The sequence below is a fragment of the Homalodisca vitripennis genome, chromosome 8 (assembly GCF_021130785.1).
Source record: "Homalodisca vitripennis isolate AUS2020 chromosome 8, UT_GWSS_2.1, whole genome shotgun sequence".
Classification (NCBI taxonomy): domain Eukaryota; kingdom Metazoa; phylum Arthropoda; class Insecta; order Hemiptera; family Cicadellidae; genus Homalodisca; species Homalodisca vitripennis.
The window spans coordinates 65076876-65102538 of NC_060214.1; the positions used below are offsets into that span (position 1 = coordinate 65076876).

The 25663-nt window shown below is 30.3% G+C and overlaps 1 protein-coding gene across 1 annotated transcript in view; it reads right to left on the bottom strand.

The window, feature by feature from the left end:
• LOC124367648 (putative inorganic phosphate cotransporter) overlaps positions 1–24427 on the bottom strand; it is a 90427-nt gene extending 66000 nt beyond the window's left edge. Inside the window, exon 1 of the mRNA XM_046824636.1 lies at positions 24310–24427. Within this exon, the coding sequence (XP_046680592.1) occupies positions 24310–24400 (91 nt within the window). The 5' untranslated portion in view covers positions 24401–24427. The remainder of the gene's footprint in view (positions 1–24309) is intronic.
• Positions 24428–25663: the final 1236 nt, after the last annotated feature.

Genomic DNA, 25663 nt, shown 5'->3' on the forward strand with positions numbered 1-25663 from the left:
TTTGAGAAATATCATCCCAATGTTCTTTTTTCAAATCTCTTTCGTGTTGCATTATAAAAAGATCGAAAGCACTGTAATGTCCCGCCATCACTATTTATTAAGACAAAATTTCAAGTTTTTATAAATTGGCTCTTTTTAGCGTTACATTCAGCACATTTTCCAGAAACTCTTTTAACTCCATTGATGTTTGCATAGTATTTTATATCATTTGTTTCAGTTTTTGCCTTACACCTCACACAATATATGAGCGTCATTTATATAAGGAAATTTTATCAGGTATAAAACCCTACGCGAATACCTATTTCAGTAAGATCTTCCTCCCACTTATTAAGTTTTTCTTCTATTTTTTGAAATTTGTCAGCATAAGAATCATTGTATTCAACAAATTTATGACCAATATTCTCAAAATTTTTCGTAGCATCTAAACTAAACTTATCAAAAGACTCTTTAAATTTAGTCAGTTTTTCATTAATTTCACCAACATCGTCTACTGATCTTTTACTTCTTTCATCAAGTTTTTCATAGACTTCTGTTGTAAAATCTTTAACATGCTGTTTATGATTCTCATAATTTTTTTTTAGTTCATTCAACATTTTAATAGGATCTTCTAATTGAATCATTACAACAACATCAAATGGATTAATTCCTTTACTAACACTGCAAATTCTTTTTCCTTTAAAATCTAAGGCATTTTTAACATTCGGATCATGTAAATCAACAATATCGATGTTTTCTGATAATTTTAGAGGTTTTAAAATTTGTTCTTTAACAACAACATCATGTTTGTCAATACCAGGTCGAACACCGACAATTCTTTTTTTATTAGCCAAACTAACATAATTCTTTTCAACTTTGATCGCTTCAGTAATTTTATCAGCTTTTTCGATATGAGACATTAAATTGGTAAATAATTTTTTTACACCATCATCAACTTCTTTTTCCAATGTTTTTATTTTATCAGCAACTTCATTTGAACTCATGAAATTTGCAAGTTTGTTATCATATTCTGCTTTAAAATCTTCAATCTCGACAGCAAATATATCTGAATCTGGAAGGTTTTGTAATAAATTTTCTAACTTGTTATCAAACTCATTTCTCAAACTATCAAAATTGACATTATTTCGAATATTTTCAGTTCTAATTTGTATTCCAAACACATCAAAAATATTTTGCGAATCCATATTTATTAAGCAATAATTTGTTGACAACGTCTTTAAAATCTTTACCATCAGTCAGTTCATTCAAAACAAAAACACATAAATGACCACAAATTGGGGGGTCTTTATAGTCTTGAATTTGAGAATCGTTGTAGTAGACATTTGATTTTTTCAAATATTGGATCAATTCTATCGGCGGTTTTTCCTCAATATTCTTCCATACGAATCAAAATAACATGCATTATTATCATTTTTATAATAGCAAATCCAATGCGTTCCACTTCCCATAATCGAGTCTAAATTCACAATTCCACATTCAAATTTCTTAACTTTTTCAGGTAATGTATCTCTCATGAAGATTCCTCTAAAATGTTTAATGTTTTTGCAGATTTCTTCCAATTCCCCGAATGTTAAAGGTTTACATTTTTTTTTCAATGTTTGATTTCACGTAATTCAAAGTTTTTTCATCTAATCCAGATCCTGTAACATCTTCCAACTCTTTATCTAACCAATTTAAAATGTTTCGAACAATAGGAATCACATCTTTTTTAACGATTGGAGCAGCTTTACGAACATAAGGAACAACATTTTTAACAACTGGAATATTTTCTCCAAAATCTAATAAATCTTTCAAAAGTCCACCATTTTTAAGTTCTTTCAACTGATTATAAGAAAATTCTATTCTGGTTCCTTTATTGTTTTTCTTATGTTTTTCGAGTTTATTGTATTGTCTATTTGTTAAAAATATCTTATCTTCGCCATTTTTTAGTTGATCTATTTTAAATTGAATACTAACGGGTATTTTTTTCTTAAAAGCGGATTTTATTTTTTCTTTCTGATTTTTGCTGAAGTTTACGTTCACCTCCATTTATATAGTTAAAATTTCAAGTTCTCTTCGATTCCCATTCCTAGTTTTCTCTTCAAAAACATTGCTCCAGCTGTTGGAAGCGCAACAAATCTTTCACCTAAACTAGCATCTTTTGATAAAAATCTATCCATTGACTTATCTTGCAAAACTTTATCTGCTATATGTCTGGAATTTGTGTCTCTATGTTTTGCATAAAAAATATCGTGTTCCATAGCAGCTTGATCTAATTTATTTATACCAGGATCTCCTCTTTTTAGTCTTTTTTCGAGTTTTGTGCCAGGCCCCAGATACTGATAAGTTGGTACGTGTAATTCTAAAGGTAAATTGTTGATAAAATCATTCAAAAGTCCACTACCCTCAATCATAGATGAACTTATTGCCGGCAAAATTCGTTTTAAATATTTAATTCCATCAGGTTTTTCAATCATTTCATCAAGTTTGTTCGAAATAAAATCTTTAATTGCTTTCTTTTCATTAAAAAAATTGTTATTTCCAACCTTCTCTTGAGCATAAATATAATTAATAATTCCATCGAGTTTTGTCAAATCGTCGATATATCTGTATTCAATCTTATTATCACTGTATTTTCTCACACCTGATCCTTCGATTCTTTTTTCCCAAATTGGTTTAATTAATTTCATATATTTTTTACCTCTACTTGACTTAGGCTTCTTAGTAGATGGATTATTATTTTTGTAAATTGAGTCAGATTCCCATAAAATTTCTGTATACTTTTTCAAATATTCTTCAGAATATAAATTATCTTTTGGAGCGTCATAGTCTGTTAATAATCTCCATAAACCTTGAGTTCCTTCATATGTTTTTTCATTAATAATGATACCATTATGTTCAAAATTCACGGGCAAATTTCCAATCATAAAACTATTCTGTTTTTTATCCCAATACAAACCAAATTTATCATCTTTTACTCTAGGAAGAAACTTTCTACCAATTGGACCAACTATTATATCCATTGTTCTAGGACTTATTAGTTCAACTATTGTAGATTCTTCAATGATTCGAGGTGTTGAAGATGGTAATTTTGGCAATTCAAATTCTTCTACTTCAGATTCTGGAATCGAAATATCAGCAAATTGTCGTACAACTGGAACCAAACTCATCAAATTTTGATTATCACTTAAAACGTTTTCAATTTTACCTTCAACATTTTTAATTGCAGAAGTTACAGGTTGATTAATTTTTTGAATAAATTCTTGTTCTTATTCATCAATTCGAATTTGTTCTTTAAATTCTTTGATTAATTTCTTTTCGATTTGATCAAGTCTTTTCGCTTCTTCAGAAGTTACGTTCACCATTTAATTAGAAAAATTTTGAAACGTGAACGTGGAACGTAAAACGTGAACGTGGAACGTAAAACGTGAACGTGGAACGTAAAAACGTGAACGTGGAACGTAAACCGTGAACGTGGAACGTAAAACGTGAACGTGGAACGTAAAAACGTGAACGTGGAACGTGGAACGTAAAACGTGAACGTGGAACGTGAACGTGGAACGTAAAAACGTGAACGTGGAACGTAAAAACGTGAATGTGGAACGTAAAAACGTGGAACGTAAAACGTGAACGTGGAACGTAAAAACGTGAACGTGGAACGTAAACGTGAAAAGATTTACCGTTTTTCAGTTGTTTTCATAATGTAAATAAAAAGTAAAGATAATGTAAAAATAATTGTAACAAATATTTTATCAAGTAGATTTGTCAAACCACTGAGCAGCATTTATATTAGAAAATTTATTCATATATTTACCATTTTTAGGCTTCAAAGTTAGATTAATAGTTAAAAATCCATAGTCTTCTTTCCAAATTTTATCACATAATTCATTAAAGTGGTTAAAACTCATATCAGATCCCACATAATTGTTGTAAATATTTCTCGAATAGTGATCATCTTGCTTAAAAACACACAACATATTCAAATTATTTCTAATAACTTGTTTATCAACCTTTGAAAAGCATTGGGAAAGATAGATACAAGATATGTTTTTGTGACGAGACATTACGAAATATTCCTTAATAACGTCCTGATTTTCCAAAATACAATCATCAAAAACGATTAACGAATTGGGTTTACATTCGCTTAACGGAACTATGTCCTCAGAAGCATTATAAAAATGTGATATTTCTTTGCTTAAGTTCTTCTCAATATTTTTGAATCTTTGTTGTAATTTTTTGTATGCGTCTTGTTCTAAAGATTTACTAAAAACATACAAATTGGAATAAGGAATCAACCTATTGTAGATAAAATTCAATAATAAAGTTGTTTTTCCACATCCACTTGAACCAACAATTAACAATCTGATTGGTTGATCTTTCTTATTTTCTTCAAACGTTTGAAGTTTTATCTGATCTTTTTGCTTTAAAAATTTCTCCATTTAAATAGCGAAAATGAAGCTGTTCAAGTTGACTTCAGAAAGCTCTAAATTAGTTTTAAACTTGGAACATCCTATTCATTTAGAGGAAGAATCAAATTATTTTATCGGTTTAAGCGGTTTTTATTCTGACAATTTTGTAATAAATATTAGTGAAGTTCTCCTTATTGTATAGGATTTAGTGAGAAGAACATAACAAAATATAATGGTTTAAACAAAGGATATTATACTTTCGATCAAATAAAAAATTCCCTTAAAAATTATCTGAAAACATTCAAACAATCAGATAAATCTTTAAACTTTGACGAAAACAAGTTTGAAATGCAAAAAAATTATCTCTCTAATAAAATTCAAATAAAATCACCAGTAAGAATAATGTTTTCAGCAATTATTGTAGATTTGTTAGGGTTTGTTCAAGAAACTATTGAGCCAAATCAGGTATATTTAGGAAATAAAACGCCAAAATTTAGACCGTTCGATGTAATTGAAGTACATTGTAATCTCGTTGAACCTAGTTTTGAAAATCATACCGAACATTTACACAAAGAATCTGAAATTTTGTACCCATTTTTCCCAAATGTTGCTTATGGATCAAAAATCAGTGAAAAACCGAATGAAATCGATTATATTCCGATTAGAAAAAATATTAAAAGAATTCAAAAAATCGTTCTAACTATACAAGACTCTGAGGGAAATTTATTAAATAATGAGAGTAAAACAACAATATATTTAAGATTGTCGAAAGAATGATGATGCAACGGACATGAATCAAGGGGAGCTATTGAATAGCTTACCTTCAAACTTAAAAAAAAAACACTATTTTCATTAATGAATCTGGACTTTACACTCAAAATAAAAATTACTAGTTAAATTTCTTTTCTATCTAAATGGAGTCAGTTGTAGACCTACTCAATAATCAACTTATATTCAATAATAAAGACATTGTAACGATTGTAGACGAAAACAATGTAATCTGGTTTAAGGCTAAAGATGTTTGTGAAATATTAGGTTATGAAAAAACAAAAAACGCAATTAAATTAAATGTTGATGATGATGACAAAATTCAATATTTTTACTTAAAAAACAAGGGCTATTCGAATGGCCCCTTAACAATCTTCATCCTGACACTGTTTTTATCAATGAATCTGGACTTTATTCTTTAATTTTGAGATCACATAAATCAGAAGCGAAATTGTTTAATAATTGGGTTACAAAAGAAGTTTTGCCAAGTATTCGTAAATTTGGTGAGTACAAACTTGAAAACAAGATTAAATATTTAGAGGACGAAGTTAAACACTTGCAAATTAAAGATGAAATAAAAACGGAAATAATCGCAAAACAAAGTGTAAAAATTGACTTAATGAAACCAGACCTTGTTTGTAAAGATTTTGATAAGAAAAAACACCATGTTTTTGTATTAATTAAGAAGAATCACATGTGGGATATCCTTATTACGTTATCAGAGCTCAAAAGAGAGAAATACCAAAAAGATTGAAAGAACTTGAAATTGATTACCCAGAAATGGAAATTTTATTAAGATATGGAGATCCAAATAGTATAAATCTCTACAACCAAATGAAAGAATCTTTGAATATTTTATACAACGGAAATCATTTTACTACAAATATGGCAGAATCTCGACTGATTTATAGAATATCTAAATTACACGATGAAAATGTTTCTAAATTTTACTAAAAACTCTTGATTTATTATATTTTGTTTGTAAATGTTTAGCATAACTAGGTAACCATTGTAGAATTTTTTTTCATATTCACAAGGCATTCCGTTTTTATAACTTTCGCTGAAAATTTTTTTAGCACAATCTTTGCAAAAAGCATCTTTTCTATCTTTACTATACTGCCAGTTATTAAATTCAGAAATATTTTTAATTTCTTTACAAAAGTAACACTTTTTTTCTTCTAAAGTTAATTTGTCCATTTTATCATATAATTCCTTACAATAACAGTCTTTTCTATTCTTTTCCTTATAAAATTCTTGACACTTTGTACATTTCTTTTGAGACTCCATTTATATAGAAAAAATTATTACACGATGAAAATGTTAAACTCTCGAATTATGATATTTTGTCTGTAAATGTTTAGCATAACTAGGTAACCATTGAATAATTCGTCCACATTCGCAATGAGTTGGTTTATTTAGACTTTCTCGGGAAATTCTTCTAGCACATTCCTTACAAAAAGTCTGTTTTTTATCTTTACTATAATGCCGCTTGTTAAATTCAGAAACATTCTTAACTTCTTTACAAAAGTAACATTCTTTCTCCTCTAGAGTTAATTTTTCTATTTTATCGTATAATTCTTTTTGATATTTTATTATGACAATCTTTACAATAATGTCCAAATCCGTCTTTTTTAGTTCTATTTTTATAAAATTCTTCAAAACCTTTTATTTCCTTGCACATTGAACATTTCTTTTGAGCCTCCATTTATATAGAAAAAATTATAGCTTTGACTTTCTCAATTCATATTCGTAAAAACTTCCAGTTACTTCTTCGTTGTTTAAATCTTTTATATTGTAAGTTACAGGATCTGTGTTATTAATTTGATAAATCACAAAGATTTCTCTTAACCAATTGTTCTTATATTTGTTCGAAAATATTTGTTTTTTACTAACAATTCTTACATGATCATTAATTTTAAATTTAGTTTTCGTGTGAATTTCAGGTGGAACATACTTGAAAACGGTCTCTAATAACTCCTTTTCTGCATCCTTATCTACGTCTTTGGGCTTCATTTTAATCGTACTGTGAACCGTATCATTATAATTTGTGACTATTTTTTGAAGAATATAGATCCATTTAAAGTTTTTATTAATCTCAAAAATAACTTTCATCCTTTCGTTTTGAGTTCTGTTATATCTCTCTACAATACTTGATTTCTCTTCGTTTTCAGTATGATAAATCTTAATGTTATATTTCCTCAAAACATCGTTAAATTCTTTATTTTTAAACTCTAAACCCTTATCTGTATGAAGAAGATTCGGAGGTTTATGCCCGATCTTTATAGCATCTTTTACTATATCTTCGAAAGCTTTTGAAACATCCTTGCCGTTTTTTCTTTTGATAGCTCTTGACCAAGCATATTTTGAGAAAGTATCAATAACATTTAACATATACTTGAATCCATCATTTTGATCTGAATAGTTAGACATTATAACTAAATCTGCTGCCCATAAATCGTCAATTCCTAAAGTTATAATTTTTCTCTTTTTAAATTTCTTTCGTACTGGTGCATGAATTTCTTTAGCTTCAATCTCAATTTCTTTTTTATCTTTTAATTCTTTTTTAACTGGTATTTCATTTGGATTCTTTATAAACTTACTCTTATTTGTCTTACATTTTGAACATTTTGCAGCAATTCTATACAATCCGTTTTGAGTTTGAACAATCTTAGCATCGATATTTTTCTTCTTACATTTGTGACAGTGAATTAAATCATCTTCCATTTACATATCAAAGTTTCCAAGTTTATTTAGTTCGTCTAGTATACCACATTTTGCTTCATTTTTATAGCCATACGGTACTGGTTCGATCTTATTTTCTAGGACAATTCTTTTATCCTCTTTAGCGCTCAGTGCCAGCTTGTTTATAGTAACGGTGTACAACTCATGTTTATAGCTTTTTATTACAGTCATCTCTCTAAATTCCTCTTTATCTTCGAACAAACATCTTTTCAAGTTTTCGATATTTATTGTTTTATTTACAACACTTCTCTTAATTCCTTTACACCTAACTGGATTTTTGTCTAGATATTTGTACGAATACATTTTCGATCTCAATCCACAAAATTCTTCTAAGATTGCACCATTTAGCTCGTCTTTGAATTTACCAATAACTTTCTTATTTTTAGTAGCGAAACAGTCATGATCTTTTGGATAATCGCTCGTATCAAAGTCCTCTATATTTTCTTTAATAATTTTAAAAGGATCTCGTTTCAATTCTAGGAAATAACTGTCTGTTTTCTTGGCCTGTTTCATTGAAAATTCTTCATTTCCTAGTTTGATATCACATCTATTTCGCACATTTTCCATACTTTTTCCAAAAACTGAGTTGTTCATAAGCTTGTAAAAATCTTTCTCAAAGTCACTTGTAGCTTTGGTCCTCATATTAGTATTAAAATCAATGTAATCTTTCATAAAAGGCTTCTGATCGAATGCAATAACTCTATTCACATGTTTCAAAATCATACCTTGTTCTAGATAGAATTTCAAATTTCTCGAATAACCAACGTATTCAGTTTTATCTAATAAAGTTGTGCACAATTTGTTTTTAAAATGTTCAGGAGCAAGAGGCAAATCTTTGTGATTTTCATGTAAATTTGTTGGATATTCTAGATCAACTTCGAGAATATAGCCATAATCTTCGTCGCCAGTGAGTTCTAAAATTGTTTCTTGCCACTCTTCTTTTGTATATGTTTTCGGGTTCATCCACTTGATTTCGTTATATGGTAAATTTTGCATAAGCCCGTAACCATAAAGGTTATTGGCATCGACCTACAACAGATAGTTTTCAGGCTTTGATTCATCAAAATCTTTCAAATATTGGTTATTTGCTTTAACATATCGTTTAATACATTGAGAAATGCCTCCGCGAATACCTTTTTCAATCATCAAATACATGTTATAATCGTTAATTAGCTGAAGCTCAATTTTCGTTAATTTTAACATAGCGTCCCATGCGAGACTTGGAGCAGTTAGATAATGAGCTGGATCAAGTTTGTAACAATTTAGACAAATGTTTCTGAAATTTTCAAATATATCAGCAAGCAATATCTTGGATATTGTACAAATCAGAGTAATTGCCAAGATTTTTATCTTTTAATTTGTTCCAAACGCTCAAGTAGTGTTGATAATCTTTCTCAGATATGCTCTCATCTGTTAAAAGTGAATAGAAATCTTGAATTTTTAGCTCTTCTGTGTAATCAAGTTTTTCAATACTATCGATAAATTCATAGGGAAATATTCCTTTTCCAGATAGAATTTTAAAAATCTCGTTGTCGTCATTTGGCTGTCTTTTTAGAATTTCATTCAATATTCTTCCATCCTGTATAAAATGATTTGTATGTTTAAAATCTTCTGTCTTTAGATTTTTAGCTAACTTTTCTATAGATGAGGCCATAAATCTGAACGTATCTACGAAAGAAAACTTAATGTATTTTCTAGGTTTATTACCTTCGAATTCATATCCATATCCAGAATTTACAGAATAATTTATATATCGTTCATCGGTGTTTGCAATCAAATCAACGTTTCCATATTGTTTAGCCAATTCTTTTATGTACAAATGAGTATCGTAATTTGACATATTGTGACAGAAAACTGGAATATTTTGAGGAAATTTTAGATTCAAGTTACAAGATAAATGAGCTGAACCTCTAAATTTACCTGTTAAATGACAATGATCTCGTACTTTTTTTCTTGTTTGATTATCAAAACCCTCACATTCACAAATATGACAAAGACTTGAATTTTGGTACGCTAATTCTTCTTCTTCGGTCAATTTCATAGGTTTTTTGTTCTTAGAATTATATTTTGTAGCTATGTATTTTGATATTTTATTGAGCTCTTCAAACAGTTTTGTAGGAACATTTGGCAAATCGTCCTCATTTTTTGCTCTATAACATATCGGTTTATACTTGCGATTGGTCACATTCGACACTAAATATAGAGTAAAACCATAAGGAATATGCTTCTGAATCTTGGTTGTAGTCGATTTTTGCGGATTGTTTTTGCATGTTGGAATCTTCTCTAATATGCTTTCAAAATCCATATAAATAACGTAAGGATGAGAAAATTTCTTTTGATAATTAGTAAATGTTGTTGTTTGACCTGGAAATGGCATAATTGGTTTACAAACTTCATGTTGCTTGCAAATTTCTAAATGATCAGCTAAAGCACTATATTTGTAGAAATGACTCAAACATCTTCTACAAAGAAATTTTTTATTTTTACATTTAGATAATTGAGAGAAAACGAGTTTATTTAAATCCGTGATCAAAACATAATGAGATTTGTCTTCTTGTTTAACATACAATAAATCGATTCTAACTCGGCATTATAAGCTTCGGAAATTTGTAATGGAACAATGTTGAGTTTTTCGTCATAAGTATAGATATTTATAGACATTTTTTGATATTTGTACTTGGAATTGGAGCTGCGTTTCTCAAATAATTGTATATCTTTTAAAGACATTGGATACTCAAAGCCCGAAAATATCTCGTCATTCACAAATTTTTCATATTGTTTTGCTCTGTCTACATGAGTTTCTGGTTTATCAATAGCACATCGAATAGAATAAATAAAACAGAAATCATCTTTATTTTTGATATTCACACAAGCCTTCCTATCTTTGATTATCTTTGGTAAATCGATATATGATCCTGCATTCATCATTTCGTGTTTATTAATGCTCAAAACTAGTTGTTTGCAGCTTTTAAATGTCCATCCAGAACCCTTATTTGGATGATTTGTTTGTTCACGATGTGTTAATTTATTAAATTGTTTGGTGATAAAATTGTTTACGTCAAAGACTTCATCGGATTTTATAGTAAAGTACATTGGACATATTTGTGGTTCACCGTTAACTAAAGTTCGTTCGTATTCACATTCTAAAGAGAGATAGCCCTTCATATTTTTAACATTTTCTTGAAATTTTTCGATTAATCTTTTAATTTCAGGCCTCATAATTGATAGATATTTGTAAATTGACATGAACTTATCGTTTAAATTCGTTAAAATGTATTGCTTAAATAGACCTTGTATAGAGGATAAAACTCCTACATCAATGATATTTTTAGGTTTTTCGTTAAGAGTTTTGTCTATTTGTTCGATCGTTTCAGACTTAGTTTTATCGTTAGTTTTGATAGACAATTTTTCGGTGATTGAATGAATTTTTTCATCTTTAAATAGATTGAGATCTTTTTTATCTTCCTTAAAGTTTTTCTTTAATTCTCGTAATTTTTCTATATTGTACATCTTTTCATGATCGACAATTTCATTTTCTTTAGCCCAATTCCTCAAATAATTCAGTTCACTTTCGTAAAGTTGTTTGTTTTTTAAATGGATTTTTGAGCTATAATGTCGATCATAGTTATGTTTTAGGATTTCTTTCTTACAAAACGGACATGTTACTTTTTCGCCCTTCATTTATATAAGAAAAATTTGAGTGTGTCAAGTTTCACTATTTAGTAAAATATCTTTTTATTAAGGAAAAGTTATCAACTTTTAAGCTTAAAGTTGGCAATAATTTGAGATAATTCAGTAGATTTTCAGGATTTAAAAAAAACTCTAATACTAGTGTGTAGGAACCTTAAAAACCCTTGATTATCTACTGAATTATCTCAAATTTTTGCCAACTTTAAGCTTAAAAGTTGATAACTTTTCCTTAATAAAAAGATATTTTACTAAATAGTGAAACTTGACACAATCAAATTTTTTCCTATGTAAATGGAGCTACTAAAGGAATTAAATGAAGTTGGTGAGCTAAGATTTAAAGAATATAAGAAGTTGAATGAATTAGAAGAAAATAAGAAATACAAAATTTTGATTCTGGAGAAAATGAAAGATAAATTCGGGTTTACAATAATTGCCGAGTTGGAAGATTATAAAGTGCACTTACCGAACAGATTTTTGACTGTTTTGGATGAAAAAAAGATTAAAGAATTGAATAAACATGATAAATTACACTTGGTTGTTACTGGAAAGAAGACTATTAAAGATAAAGACTGTGGTTACTATCAATTTTGTAGAGTAGAAGATTTTTCGTTTATTCGTAGCAGACATTTCAAATAGATTGATTTGACAGCTTAAGAAAGTAGAAGCAAACAGCTATAGATTCGGTTATTTTTTATTCGTGAGTTACAGATTCGTTTATTGTCCTTTAAACAGTATTTTACGTTGATTTACTGTTGGCTCCGAAAGTGGTCTAGGAACCTTATATTCTTATGTACTTATATATATATATATATATATATATAAGTATATATATATATATATATATATATATATATATATATATATATATATATATATATAGGACGGAGTAATACAGGCAGAGAGAAATCTAAGCATTTTAGAACACGCAATAGTAGGTACTTTAGGAACTTCTCAACGTTTGTCACCCTACATTACAGACACTTTGTATAAACTGGACAAATTTACAAAATCGTGAATACCGAGTTTTCAAAACTATGGGTTACTACATAATATGTTATTTTTGTTCAACTGGTAAAATTTGAACCAACCATAACTCTAACACATATGTCTACGATATGTTTTATATTATCAAGGGTGGTATGTTACTTCTGTTCAAGTAACGGTCCGTTAAACAGTTAGGCTACAAAGTTTTACCCAAAGATGCTAAATAAATGTCATGAGGTACGCCAAAAATTTCCATAAAATATGATCAGATTTTTAGCTGTTAGTAGTACAATTGCACCTTTCATAAAATAATTTTCCTACGGTCAAAATTACGTTTAAGAAAAACGAAATTGCACGGCTAGGCTCTACAATTTGTATTCAGTTTTTAGACAGCTTTGGTTGTTTCGTGCATTAAAAGGTTTTTGTGGATTCTAACAATTACGTGGTTTTAATGAGTCACAAACAGATTTTTTAACTCATTAAAATTATTAAATATGACTTATGGCTAAGTAAAATCTATTACGTCCATGCATAAATAAACTTAACTTAAATATCTGAGCTATATATAAAGTTTATAAGCTATTGCTGTTTTATAAGCAAACTCAAGGGGGTTATCCTTAGGGTATTAAGTGTAACTGACGGTATCAAGAAGGGAGACAATGTGATTTCATTTCATTGTATTGTGATGATATTTAAATACTAACTGGAATGTACAAATTTTCACATTATAAAAACGTGTAGTATTTTAGATACGTTCATATCGATTGATAGTCTATTATTGACGTAAAAAGTATCGATTATTACAATAAGCAATATAAAAATAGGCTCCGCTTATTGTATTATACCCTAAAGTACTTTATAATCAATTTTGAATTAGAAATAAAGGCATTTACTATAAGGAAATACAAACTGCCAGGAGAAAAGAACATATTAGTAACATCATTGCTCAGAAGAATGTTACGAAACCAATACTTTTTGTAAATTACGCCTGTTTATAATATAAGTAAAACAAGTTTCTTCAAGGACTTTGTAAGAGTACTATAATGTGATGTTTTTCAAATGTTTTTAACAAAATGATAGAATAATGTTTTTCAAAATGGGTTGCGTAACCGATTGGTATGGTGTTCAGAAGCTGAATGCATTGGTTGTAATAAGCATGTAGAAACTGAGAAAATATGTTGAAAGTAGTATCTGTTACGAAAATATTACTCTTTGAAAATTACGCCTGTTTAAATAAGTAAAACACGTTTCTTCAAGGGGTTTGTAACAGTACTATAGCAATGTGATGTATTTCAAATGTTTTTACCAAACTCAACTAAGATTATTTTTCAAAATGGCTTGCATAACCCCTTGGTATTATATCCAGAAACTGAATCAGTTGGTTGAAGCTAAGTAGCGTGTAGAAACTGAGAAGATGTGTGGAAATTAGTATGTGTTATGAAAACATTACGGATTTCAGCAACACTACCTAATGCTAATATAATTCGCTGGAATTTTAAACTTCATGGCCACAGGCGGAATGGGCGAACGTCAATCAAGAAAGCAATGACGTCAGTGGAACATTAACGAAACCAACCTCAACAGAATTTGAGATTAGTTGGCCCACTGGGCTCACTAGACCTCAATAGGGCCAACATTCTAGAGCTTTCTCTCCTCATTAACCTCTAAACAGGCAAAAGCTGTCGGATCGGAAGACGCAAAAATTAATTAACCATAAACATCACGTCTAGTTACGATCTACACTGTGTCAATTGTTAATATTTTTATGTTAAATTTATATATTTCGCTCTTAATCTCACACATGTTTAATAACATAAGAACTAAAAACACGTTGTATCAATTTTTAATTTTGTGTAGGCCTAAACATTTTCTCCTCCAAAATAAATTTGTAAAATACGAACATACCAAGTAGGGACTGAAACATTAATGGCAATTATTTTAGAAAAATGCTTTAAAGCTAATTTCAATAACTTTTGGAGCCTGGAAACTAGTGGGGTTTAAAATTAACTTTTTGTACAAACAGTGCAAACATTTTCTCCTCCAAAATAAATCTGTAAAATACGAACATAACAAGTAGGGAGTGAAACATTAATGGCAATGTTTTTAGGGAAAAGCTTTTAAGAACATTTTAATAACGTTTGAAACCTGGAAACTAGTAGGTTTTAAAAGTGATTTCTTCGGTAGTTCTTAGTTATACCAAGGTTTTTTGTCAGTAATAAAGGAACCAAGCGATAAATCTCTAGTGTATTTTAACATCACTATAAGGAATTATCATTAGAAATTTAAAGACAGTGGCGCAGAGCTCTGAATAAAGAACTTATCCGATGCATGGGTAACACCTACGGTTCTCATTGAACAACGAGATTAATCGTTTCATTAACTTTAATCTTATTGAGGGTGGAATTCTGGGTAAATTCCTGATGGGAACTATCAATGCTGATAGGGATGTAGCAGCAAACTTTCATAGTACGTGGTTCAGAAGTTTTTGAACTCTCCCAGTTGTTACGTACCGTTTTTTTTATTTCAGTCATCATAACTTTTCAAGGTTTCTACGGGTAGAACACGAAATTTCAATTCCTCTCTACAGAGGGACTCATAACCGTGAATAAAAAACAATAAAATAATTTTTATGTCCTTAAATATGGTGATCGAGTTCTAAAGATTCAAACCTCGCCCATAATTACGGTAATTTGGATATTAAAATAATGGTTTTACTGAGGTTCCGCGATTAGATTTAGGGTATAAACTACTTTTCAACGAGCGCGCTACTTCCTTTATTTCTCGATTAAGAAGTTCTTGAGATTTCAATACAAAGTGTATAAATGCCTTGTATAATTCGGGGACTTTTTAATAATACTTGTTATTTATTTGCAGTTACAATACTTCTCGTGAAATTTGAAAATAATGTAATTATTCTTGTATTTTGAATCTTTTAAATTGTTATTTATTGCAGTAAGTTAGGTATCAGTAAGACTAATTATGGAATTACAATTTTACATTTGCAGTTTAGAGCTAAAACATTTAATTAGAGCTAACATTTAGAATTTAAGCTATATTATGGATATGTTGGAGGAATGTTTTATAATGTTTAACAAAAGTAAAATGTACAAATAATTTTATTGTTTTGTGTGATTAAACACAGTACACTTTTCTGAAGTGTTCTTTCATGTTTTCAGACATCACTGTAAGTATTTGCACATTTTCCAACATTTTTTAATTTTTTATTTATTTCATCATAGCTAACTCTGCACCAACAGTAAATGCACCATACATTTATAGATAATTTGCAAACAATCTAGAAGAATGTGTAAGTGCAACGTTGATTTAGAATATCAATTCACGTGGTGAATATTTGTAAAAAGATATATAATTATGATTATACTGTTTGCAATGTTTGTATATGCTAAGCAATATGTTGAGTAATTCTCTAAAAATTAACAAAATAAAAATGCACATACTTTGTATGTCTACATTATTTTGTAATTTTTGTAAAAGAGTATAATAGTACTAAAATGTTGGTTTCAATGAAAAATTAATAATATCAAACTTACAATGAATTCTAAGCACAATTCAAATAATATTATTCAACTACCTATACCATGTTAGTAGTTTTTGCGAACTATTAAGTCATAAAACTGCGTAGTTATGCAGTAATAATAAATTATAGTTTAATAAATAAATGCATCTCTTCCGTTTAAGAGCCCAAAGTATAAAGCGTTGGGATTCATTTAGGTACTGTAAAATATGAATGAACAATTGCAAGTCACAATTACAATCATATTATAAAGTCTATTATCGGTATACAAGATCTGCACTTCAAAATAAGTAAAGTTGTTGGTAGACCAATATCGTATAGAGAATTTGAAATTGGTGCCACAAACAGAAACCGGAAACTAGGACATCCCGTTTTCGGTGAGCTAGAAAGGATATTACAGCGAAATAAAATCTTGCCAGTGACTTTTAACATTGACTTTCCTCTCATTTATTTGTTCTGTTATACTCTATGTTATATGACTCTGTCCCTCTGGCTATCAAAGTTCCAATTGTAATTTTGCGAGAGTATTTTTGTTTAGTTCAACAGCCGATTACAAAAACACTTGTTGTTCACAGCATGTATTATCAATCCATTAATCAACTTAATCAACTGTTTGGTTATTACATGCGCCAAATAAATATCAGCTAATTTCTTTAAGATGTTACACATTCGATATATGTTACATTATTTAATATGTTTTTATAGTCTATTAATTTATAGAACAGTACGTTTTCAGTATTTAAACACAGGTAAAACGTTACTTTTCACTCAACAGGTAACACCCATGAGCCGTTCTGTTATTGATCAACCTTTATATTACAGTTACACGAAGTCGAGTGTCGTTAGAATAACGTTGGCTAAGTTCCAGACTCCAGCATTCTCTCCGGAACAAGTTTAGTTGTCTCTGACATTATTGTACCATTTCTTAAAGTGCGTAAACCCTGGAGAATGTTAGTTGCCCTTCACACTATTCTACTATTCTTTAACAGGCTTAGAAAGAAATAACTAATTGTCTTGGGTAATGTTAGTTTGATGGTCGTATAGTTTTATGGCAAATTTTCAGCCGAGGATTGCGATGGAATTCCATTACTTTTGTATCTCTCATTTCATATAATAATGACTGTTTTGATAAAAAAAAGTTTATTTGATATTCGAAAACATATCAAGATTACATTATAGGCATACAACTATGTTCTCTATAACCTCTAGACATTTGTCATCCCATCTCTCCTAAATGGTATTGGAGGCTAAAAACCTCTCCACAGTGAAACATACCATTCCGAAAAATAGAGCTTGAAAAAGTGAAAACACGATGAAAAGGGCTGCACTATTTCATGTTGTCAGAAAGTTTTTTTATTAGGCCTGGTTGCAAATTGAAAGAATGAAATAAACAAAGTTTATACGAGTATCATACTAACAAAGACAATTTTAGATATTGAAAGTTTAAAAAATCGACTTAATGTTATAAATATTTGGAGTAATGTATTACAAAGTACTGATGTAAACGAGGCACTGAATGAGTTTTATGAGGTTTTCTATAAGCACCATAGTCAGACTAAATTTCGTAGACCTGGATCTTGAGGTTGCATACCGTGACTGTTCATGAGAAAAGTACATAAGTAATTTTTTTTTTTAATCTTTTCCTTTTTGGGTCCAAAGTTTTTTTAATCTTTTGCCTTTTCAAATAAAAATTCGAAAAATAGTAAAAATTTTGATAATAAGTAGAAAATTGGCTTTTATATTTGGTTAATATTGATAACCTTTTTCAAATTTTAGTATTATTTTGAATGTTTTTAATTTGTAAATTCATATTAGTTCATTAATATTTTATATTTATAATAACTGTTAATTTTGAAGTGTGCACCATTTATTGTTAAGATTCGACTGAACGCTATACAACTGAACTAGCCACTCTTACTAGAAACTGGGGCTAGTAATTCTTGCCAGTACTGATGTTAAGCTTTTTTACTGAATATTTTCTGGAATAAAGTATATTCTATGAAAGTACAAACCTGTAATCAAGGCCGTACTCAGCTTTGGCGAGCTCTAGAAAATATATTCGGCCGGGTCCCAAATGTCCCGCTACTATGGACAAGGTCTCTTCAAATAGACGTATGGCCGGTAAAATTGTCCGAAAAAACCTGTCTGAATACAGGCCTCGATTAAGCGTGTAAGCGTGTGTTCACTCCGGTTTAAAACTCTCCTAATACCGTACGTAGAAGTGACATGTAATGAGCACAACACGCAAGACTGACTGAGTATTGCCTCTACTGAATTCGAAGTTATCCGATTATTGATGAACATACAAAATTTAATTGGTCTTTGAGTAACCACAAAATTTTTCTATTTTTTTTTTTTTGCAACTGCTCACAGGGAGTGTACTGTTTAGCAGTAAATTTAAGCTCCTTAAAATGATTTCAATAAAAATATGATTTCCTTAATGTTGTAAATAAATCAAAAACTTACTTCCTTAAGTCATTACACATGTACATACTGCAAACCGTTTATAAATTAATCTTCAAATGTTGTTATTTGGGCCTGATTAGAAAATCTCTAAAATGTTCTATTTTAAATAATTGCCTGTTATTCCTTGTGAACTGATGACAAGAAATGTTATATTTTTATGTCTCCAGGAAAGTTATATTAAAGAGCTCTGAAAATAATAACAAACATATTTCCCAATTAAAAATCGATTGCATAATCTTAATAAATAACTAATAACTTTAAATACACGTAAAGGGTACAAGGGAAGAACGATAAAACTCACAAAGGGGACTATATATTCTTTGAACAGGAAATAATTTGACGGATTACAATCTTGATTCATAGTTTATTCTAAAAAAAAAAAACAAAAACTTTAACTGAACATAATGGGTTAAAAAAAAAAATTACAACAACAACAATTTCATAATATTTATTGAATCTAACTATTTTAGATTAAAGTAGTGCAAGAGCTTGTATTTAAAAACACCTATGTTTTAGTCATATATTTAAAATGTTCCTATTACAACGCATTGCTTACGTGCACAATTCTACTATTACATGTGATTGTACATAATTTAAATTTAGATGAAGTCACCATTCCAATTAAAAATAATAGCCATAACAATTATACCTTATTAGTTTACGTCACTAAACCGAACGAATAAAAAAATAGTTTCCTTTAGTACTTCTTATAGCTTTAGTTTCTTTAACATAATCGATCCAAAAGAGGACCAATTGTGCAAAAAACATCACTTTTTCTGACTACAGAAAATAAATACTTTGCCATCAGAACCACAATAGATTAAGTAAGAGCTTCATTTCTGCGAAGGAATATTTCATCACCAGGCGTGTTTTATAATTACATAGCAGTCTTGTAATTTCATTACTGCAAGTGATTTCTATCTAGTAAGAAATAATTGCATAACTAATGTAGGTACTCAGTAGTAGCAGGTTGTGTAGTAGCACGCCTCAGTGGCTGGCAACAGCTGTTTGGCCTTGACACCCAATGCTGAATGTTAGATCCTACTGACGCTATCTGCCGGGTATTGGCCTCTAATCACGTAATCGCGGCACGTCAGGTTAATAACTCGGCTCCTGGACCTCGGACCTTTGACCTTCGTACCAATACCAAAGGCACACTCATGATTTCCTTATCTGCTCGCTGTGACAGGTTTATTTTTAATTTGGTCTGGAACTGTACGAAATTTATCGCCCACTAAAATCCTTTCTAATAACATCCGCCAGTTGACTGGTCGTAGGCTGATGTGACTAACAATGGATTTTTGTACAGGTCAAGCTTACGATCAAAGTGTACTGTAGTCGGATACGGTTGCCGCATGAGTGCAGATAAAGTAATATTAATTTACTTTTTCACATAGCATCGGATGTAGCCCTGTGATAGGAAGATTTCTTCATTGTTCTTCGGTTAAACCCTCAATAAAGTCAAAAAGTTAAGTACTATCCGTTTAGAAACTACACCTGCATTCCAGAATTTAACTGAAATTGACCGCTCATTTTATTAAGATTATAGTGACTATTTTCACACCGTATTGTACATTAAGGTGGTGTAATGGGTTTTCGGTTAGGATAATTTTAATTTTAAAGCCTTTTGCGATAAATTGCCTGAAGACCACTTTTTGTTAAAAGGCTTTTAATACTCCACGATGCATTACGGGCATTTAAAGCAATTATATAACAAGACCAATAAAAAAATAAAAATACTCTTTTTTCTATCCAGGACAAAATAAAAAATGGAGAAAGATAATAAAATGAAAACTTTACATGACAGCTTCAGGGAGGGTTTCAAAATGGTTTAACGAATTAAGACAATTAGAACTGACTTTTTTTAATGAAATTTAGTTTAAAAGAATGGCATGTGATTGGTACAATATCACTTAAAAAACATTTTATGTGTGAATAAAATGTATTTCATTGCTTTCAGTCATCTTGTATATATATAATGTAAATGAGTAATACCTTTATTTCCAACAACAGTACTTATGAGCCAGTGGCCTGCGCAAGGTATAAAGTAAATGAAAACTTTACATGACAGCTTCAGGGAGGGTTTCAAAATGGTTTAACGAATTAAGACAATTAGAACTTACTTTTTTTAATGAAATTTAGTTTAAAAGAATGGCATGTGATTGGTACAATATCACTTAAAAACATTTTATGTGTGAATGAAATGTATTTCATTGCTTTCAGTCATCTTGTATATACATAATGTAAATGAGTAATACCTTTATTTCCAACAACAGTACTTATGAGCCAGTGGCCTGAGCAAGGGATAAAGTACAACTGAGACACTAATGATAACAATAGCAACGGTCACAGATAATTTTGGAGCCTGTGCTATCCATATCCAAAAGATTACGCAGATGATTGCTGAGATTGTTTTGGTCTATGTAAGATCCAAAGTCAGACTCTCGATGTAAAGCGCACCCACGATTTTATTCATTGCCTGCCAGGATAGAAAGTTTTTCGGAGAATCGAATGTATTACAGATTTACTGCAATTCCTGTGAACTCAGAGAAAACCCCGAGAACAGCCATCACAACAAATTTTGCTTTTTCTGAAATGTTTTTCAAACGTTTTATAGAAGTTAATTTTATTCTGCTTCCCTTAATTTGCAGGAATTTTCCTGAAATTGAAGCCAATCATGAAGATCATATATGAACATTGTTCAGATGTGTTTTTCTGAACATGCCATTCTAATTATCGTGAGTTGAGCTGTTTTAAATTTCCCAAAAGTCTCATTTTTGCTGCTAATGTAGACTACTAATATCCGATCGTGTAGAGGCTCTGCAAAAATTCATTGTGTGTGGTCAACTACGTGTGACCTAGGCCAGTGTCAATTCACTGGTTCTTACCGTGCTGTTTGTTAATAGTATATCATTAAGGAAACGATATATAAAATAAAAATAGACGTATATGAGGATGGAAATATGTAATTTTAAACTGTTCATATGAGTCACAATATTAAAATAAATTCTTTATCTTAAAATGAAGGTATGCCTTTATTCGATTGATAACAAAATTGTGTTTTATAACAGTCCAGGAGTCGAGAACCAATTAGTACCCCTTAAGAAAGAATCTATCTTCAACTAGTTTTGCCGGGGTCGAAATTGAAGAGCACCAAAAGGGTTAAAAATATTAAACGTTACTTTTTGTGTCAGATAACACTTTTTCGTGGTTTAAAATTTACAACCAACCGTTAGTGACTTAAACAAATGTTAAATCAGCGACAGCTAAATATATACAGGCCCTTAAAGTGTCGACTTCAGTACCTTTAGTAGTCTGATGATGACGTAACTATTATTTATGTGTCTACTGACCGGTATTTTGTGTATCGAACTGTAATATACTCTGATAAAAATTATCATTCATATTTTTAACATCATTTTAACGATTGAATTCTGTCTTAGGAGAAATTTCTCTATCGATTTGAAGAAATGCGAGTTTACTTGCTTACAAAGTACAAAATTGGGCTCTTGCTCAGAACACAGATGTTTATCTGATTGCTATTTTAGTAATCTTGATACAGAGCAATCTTGAAGTCTGAATGATCAAGTAAATCGTCACTTATATGCTACAAATGTTGAATTATAATTTGGTGTCCTTCATTTATTGGTAACAATTTATGCTTGGCTAAAATACACAAAATAAACATTATATTAAGACTGGCACAAATGTGTTAACACTACTTATACCAAGAAACATTACTTGGTAGGTTTCTGGCAATCTCTGCCAACGTCAGTTAAATCAAATATTTGCCATTAATTATTTATTCCCCTCACCTAGTGGCGCAAAGTGTAATGACATTACACAATAAAGAAAACAACCTAACGCCTGAGTTGAAATAGCCGGTAAATTTATCTCACAATTTCTATAGTAAAATTTGGAAAACACCACTTTACTGATATTTAATGAGATATACTCTCTACCCAAACATTACATTTTGTTAACAATATACATTTTTCAGTATTTATTTCAGATTTACAGCGTATACTGTGTTCATAAATTTATCTAAAACAATTCCTCTACATTTAGTTTCAAAATACAAACGTAACCATTTATAACATTTTACGTTTTACTATAAACTTCTTGGCTATATGTGTCTGGTGATTTCCTATGAATATAATACGTTAGAAGTGGTGTTTTTGCTGTAACTATATATATTTTTTTAATATAGAATTATCAATCATTAAGAAGGAAATTACAAACATAAGTATTCATCTCACCACTAATTATTAAAATTTGAAAATAAAAACACTAAAGTAGTGCAGGGAAATTCTTCAGGAGGTTGGAAGAATGATGTAGAGTCTTTATCATGAAGCCAGCTGTTGAATATGATAATTCCGCAGTACCGTATATAATTACGCGCAGTGAATATATTAGCTGGACCAAGATCAACTGTTAATGACTTATGTCGCTTTATGTGCAGATACCTGACTGAAATTACGATCTAGCAACTCCCGTACTTATTTCCACTGTATAAAAATTGCTTTCAAAAAGTCAACTCGTTCAACTATATACATTATAGCTAGACAGTCATTGTACATTAGTTTAAGAAGGTTGGTCACCGTGGTCCATGACATACTACAATTGTTGGCTTTATGAATATAAAAAAGATAGGCCTACATGGTCGAATACCAAGTCGTAGATAACATTTACATTGTTGAAATGGCACATGTAAATAAAGACATTATTTTACTTATGATTTCAAAATATTTTTAGTATCGGAACAAAATGTATTTTTATAACTATGTTTAAACGTTTAATAGAATCTGACCAATTGCCTGATTGACTAACAAGTAGAACGAAAGGATATGTAGACTATCATGTATAATATTGTATAGTATATTGCATATTGTCTCTCGAAGAAAATCCTCATGAAAATAAGTTGTTTTGACTTCTTGGAAAAAATGGCTCCAATTTGATATGTTCAATACTGATAATGAATTGTTAATTTTATACATGTCCACTCAATTTTATTCGAAAAATTGATTTAGAATGAAAGAAATAAAATATTACACGACCAACAGCGTTTTCCTGCAAATTTATTTTTATCGTTACAGGCCCCCTACTAAATCTCAAAAAGCATCAAAAACAATATTGTTAGAGCTTCAATTTTGTATTCATAATTTTTAGCTCTCTTTATCCTAAACTCATTTTTAGTATGTTTCGTCATAAACTTCATATATGAAACACTATACCCTATTCAATGTTCAAATTTTTAACGATTTTTACTATGTACGTCAGAGTGTTCCAAATTTAAGTTGTACCATATCGTTGCTATTGTTTTAATTCGAACGTTTACAACATTTAACATTTAGATGGAATGTACCTTATCTATTCTTACTTTTCAATTTCTCCAACGACTTCTTTAGGCCTTTTCTCAGAGATGGAGAAGAATCACTAGCGTCATAAAAGTATTATAATTTAGTTTAGTTTTTATGAGTTATACGGTTATCAGGCTATTTTATTGTTCAGATACTATTCCAGTATGTATTAAAATGTTCAGCATTTTGGGTGATCACAACAAATCTGTCTTATCCCTTAGATAGGTAGAACAAAAATATTCCCTCCATTCCAAATTGAGCCCGACGGCAGAGGGTGAAATTTATTAACTTTAAGTGTGTTTTCTTAACACTGTTTCCAGCGGTGGTTTCGACCAGCCAGGTTTACATGCAATTTCGCCAAGTGGTGACAAGGGCCTACCTGATGGTTTCTCCGGTGGTCCCTTGGGCTCGAGTTTGGTCGTGGAGGAGTTAAAGTCACTGACCACGGTGCCGCTGATGACTGCTACCATCCTGTCTGCTGTTGTGTGCGCGGGACCGTCCGGATACCACTGCCGGGGGGCCAGCCTTGTTCAGCTATATAGCTCACCTCCTACCGCTACCTCTTCCACTACAGCGCGGTCGTTCAACCCTTTGTTTACTCACACATCTTCCGACCTGGAGGTAAACAAAGTAACGAGGAGTAAACAAATATTGCCAAAGTATGAAAGTCTTCCTTTGCATATTGGATTTTTGGTTTCGCGTTTTTCACCAACTGAGAACTCTATAGAGGTTAATTTAGAGTCTGTATTTTGTAGTTCTGAACAAAGTAAAAGTGTTTTACATGAAATTTCTGTACATATTTCACTTTAGCAATTTTCTAAAATGTAATGATAAATTTTAACAATTGTACTAAAACCGCTTACAAAATGCTAGGTACAATGTTTTCTACCGTAAGGTGTATCAAAAGATTTTAACATAGAACATATAATGAAGATATATTTATAAATTCCATGAATGTATAAAACCTAATAAAAATGTGATCACCTACATGTATTTTTTAATAAAATTCAGTCGGTTTTAACAAATATGTTTATTTACTCTTTTGTGAGTTTTGTTTTTCTTTGTTCAGCCGCAGCTTTGTAATTCCCCTAAGCATATAATAGACTAAATGCATGAAAAATTGCATTTTAAAAATTAATGCGCTTTTTTAGAAAAGTTTTGTTTTTGGTGTAAAGTACTATAATATTTTAATCTTGGTACTATAAACTGTATTCGCTCGACGAATTTGGTCATTTAAGTCATTTTACGCGTTTACAGGCAACATGGGATGTGTATAACTTTCCGTAAACGTTAAACTTGTGAGTTTATGTTCACAAACCGGCATTGGTAAAACTGGCTTTTGACCCGGAGGGTCTCAAATTGACATTGCCGCTTGATTGAATGCCATAAATTTACTGTCTCCTTACTATGCGTGTATGAGAAAGCTCGAATTTGCTGACCCGAATCTCTTTCAGTTGTGCCTCATTGGTTAACAATTATAGACATTGACTTTAGAAAATAAAGTTGTCTAGTTCGAAAGTTTGCCCAACCGTCGTTGTCACAACAACGGTCAAACTCACACTAACCCGAATTGTCATATAGGACTGTGAGAGCTTAGAGATTATGAATATTTAGGTCCGTGATGTTTACATTGATTGTGGCGATGGTTTTAATAAAACATCTAACTGTAAAAGTAACAAGTATTAATGTATTCACTCTGTCTTTACAACAGCTTCGCCAGTATTTTCATTAAC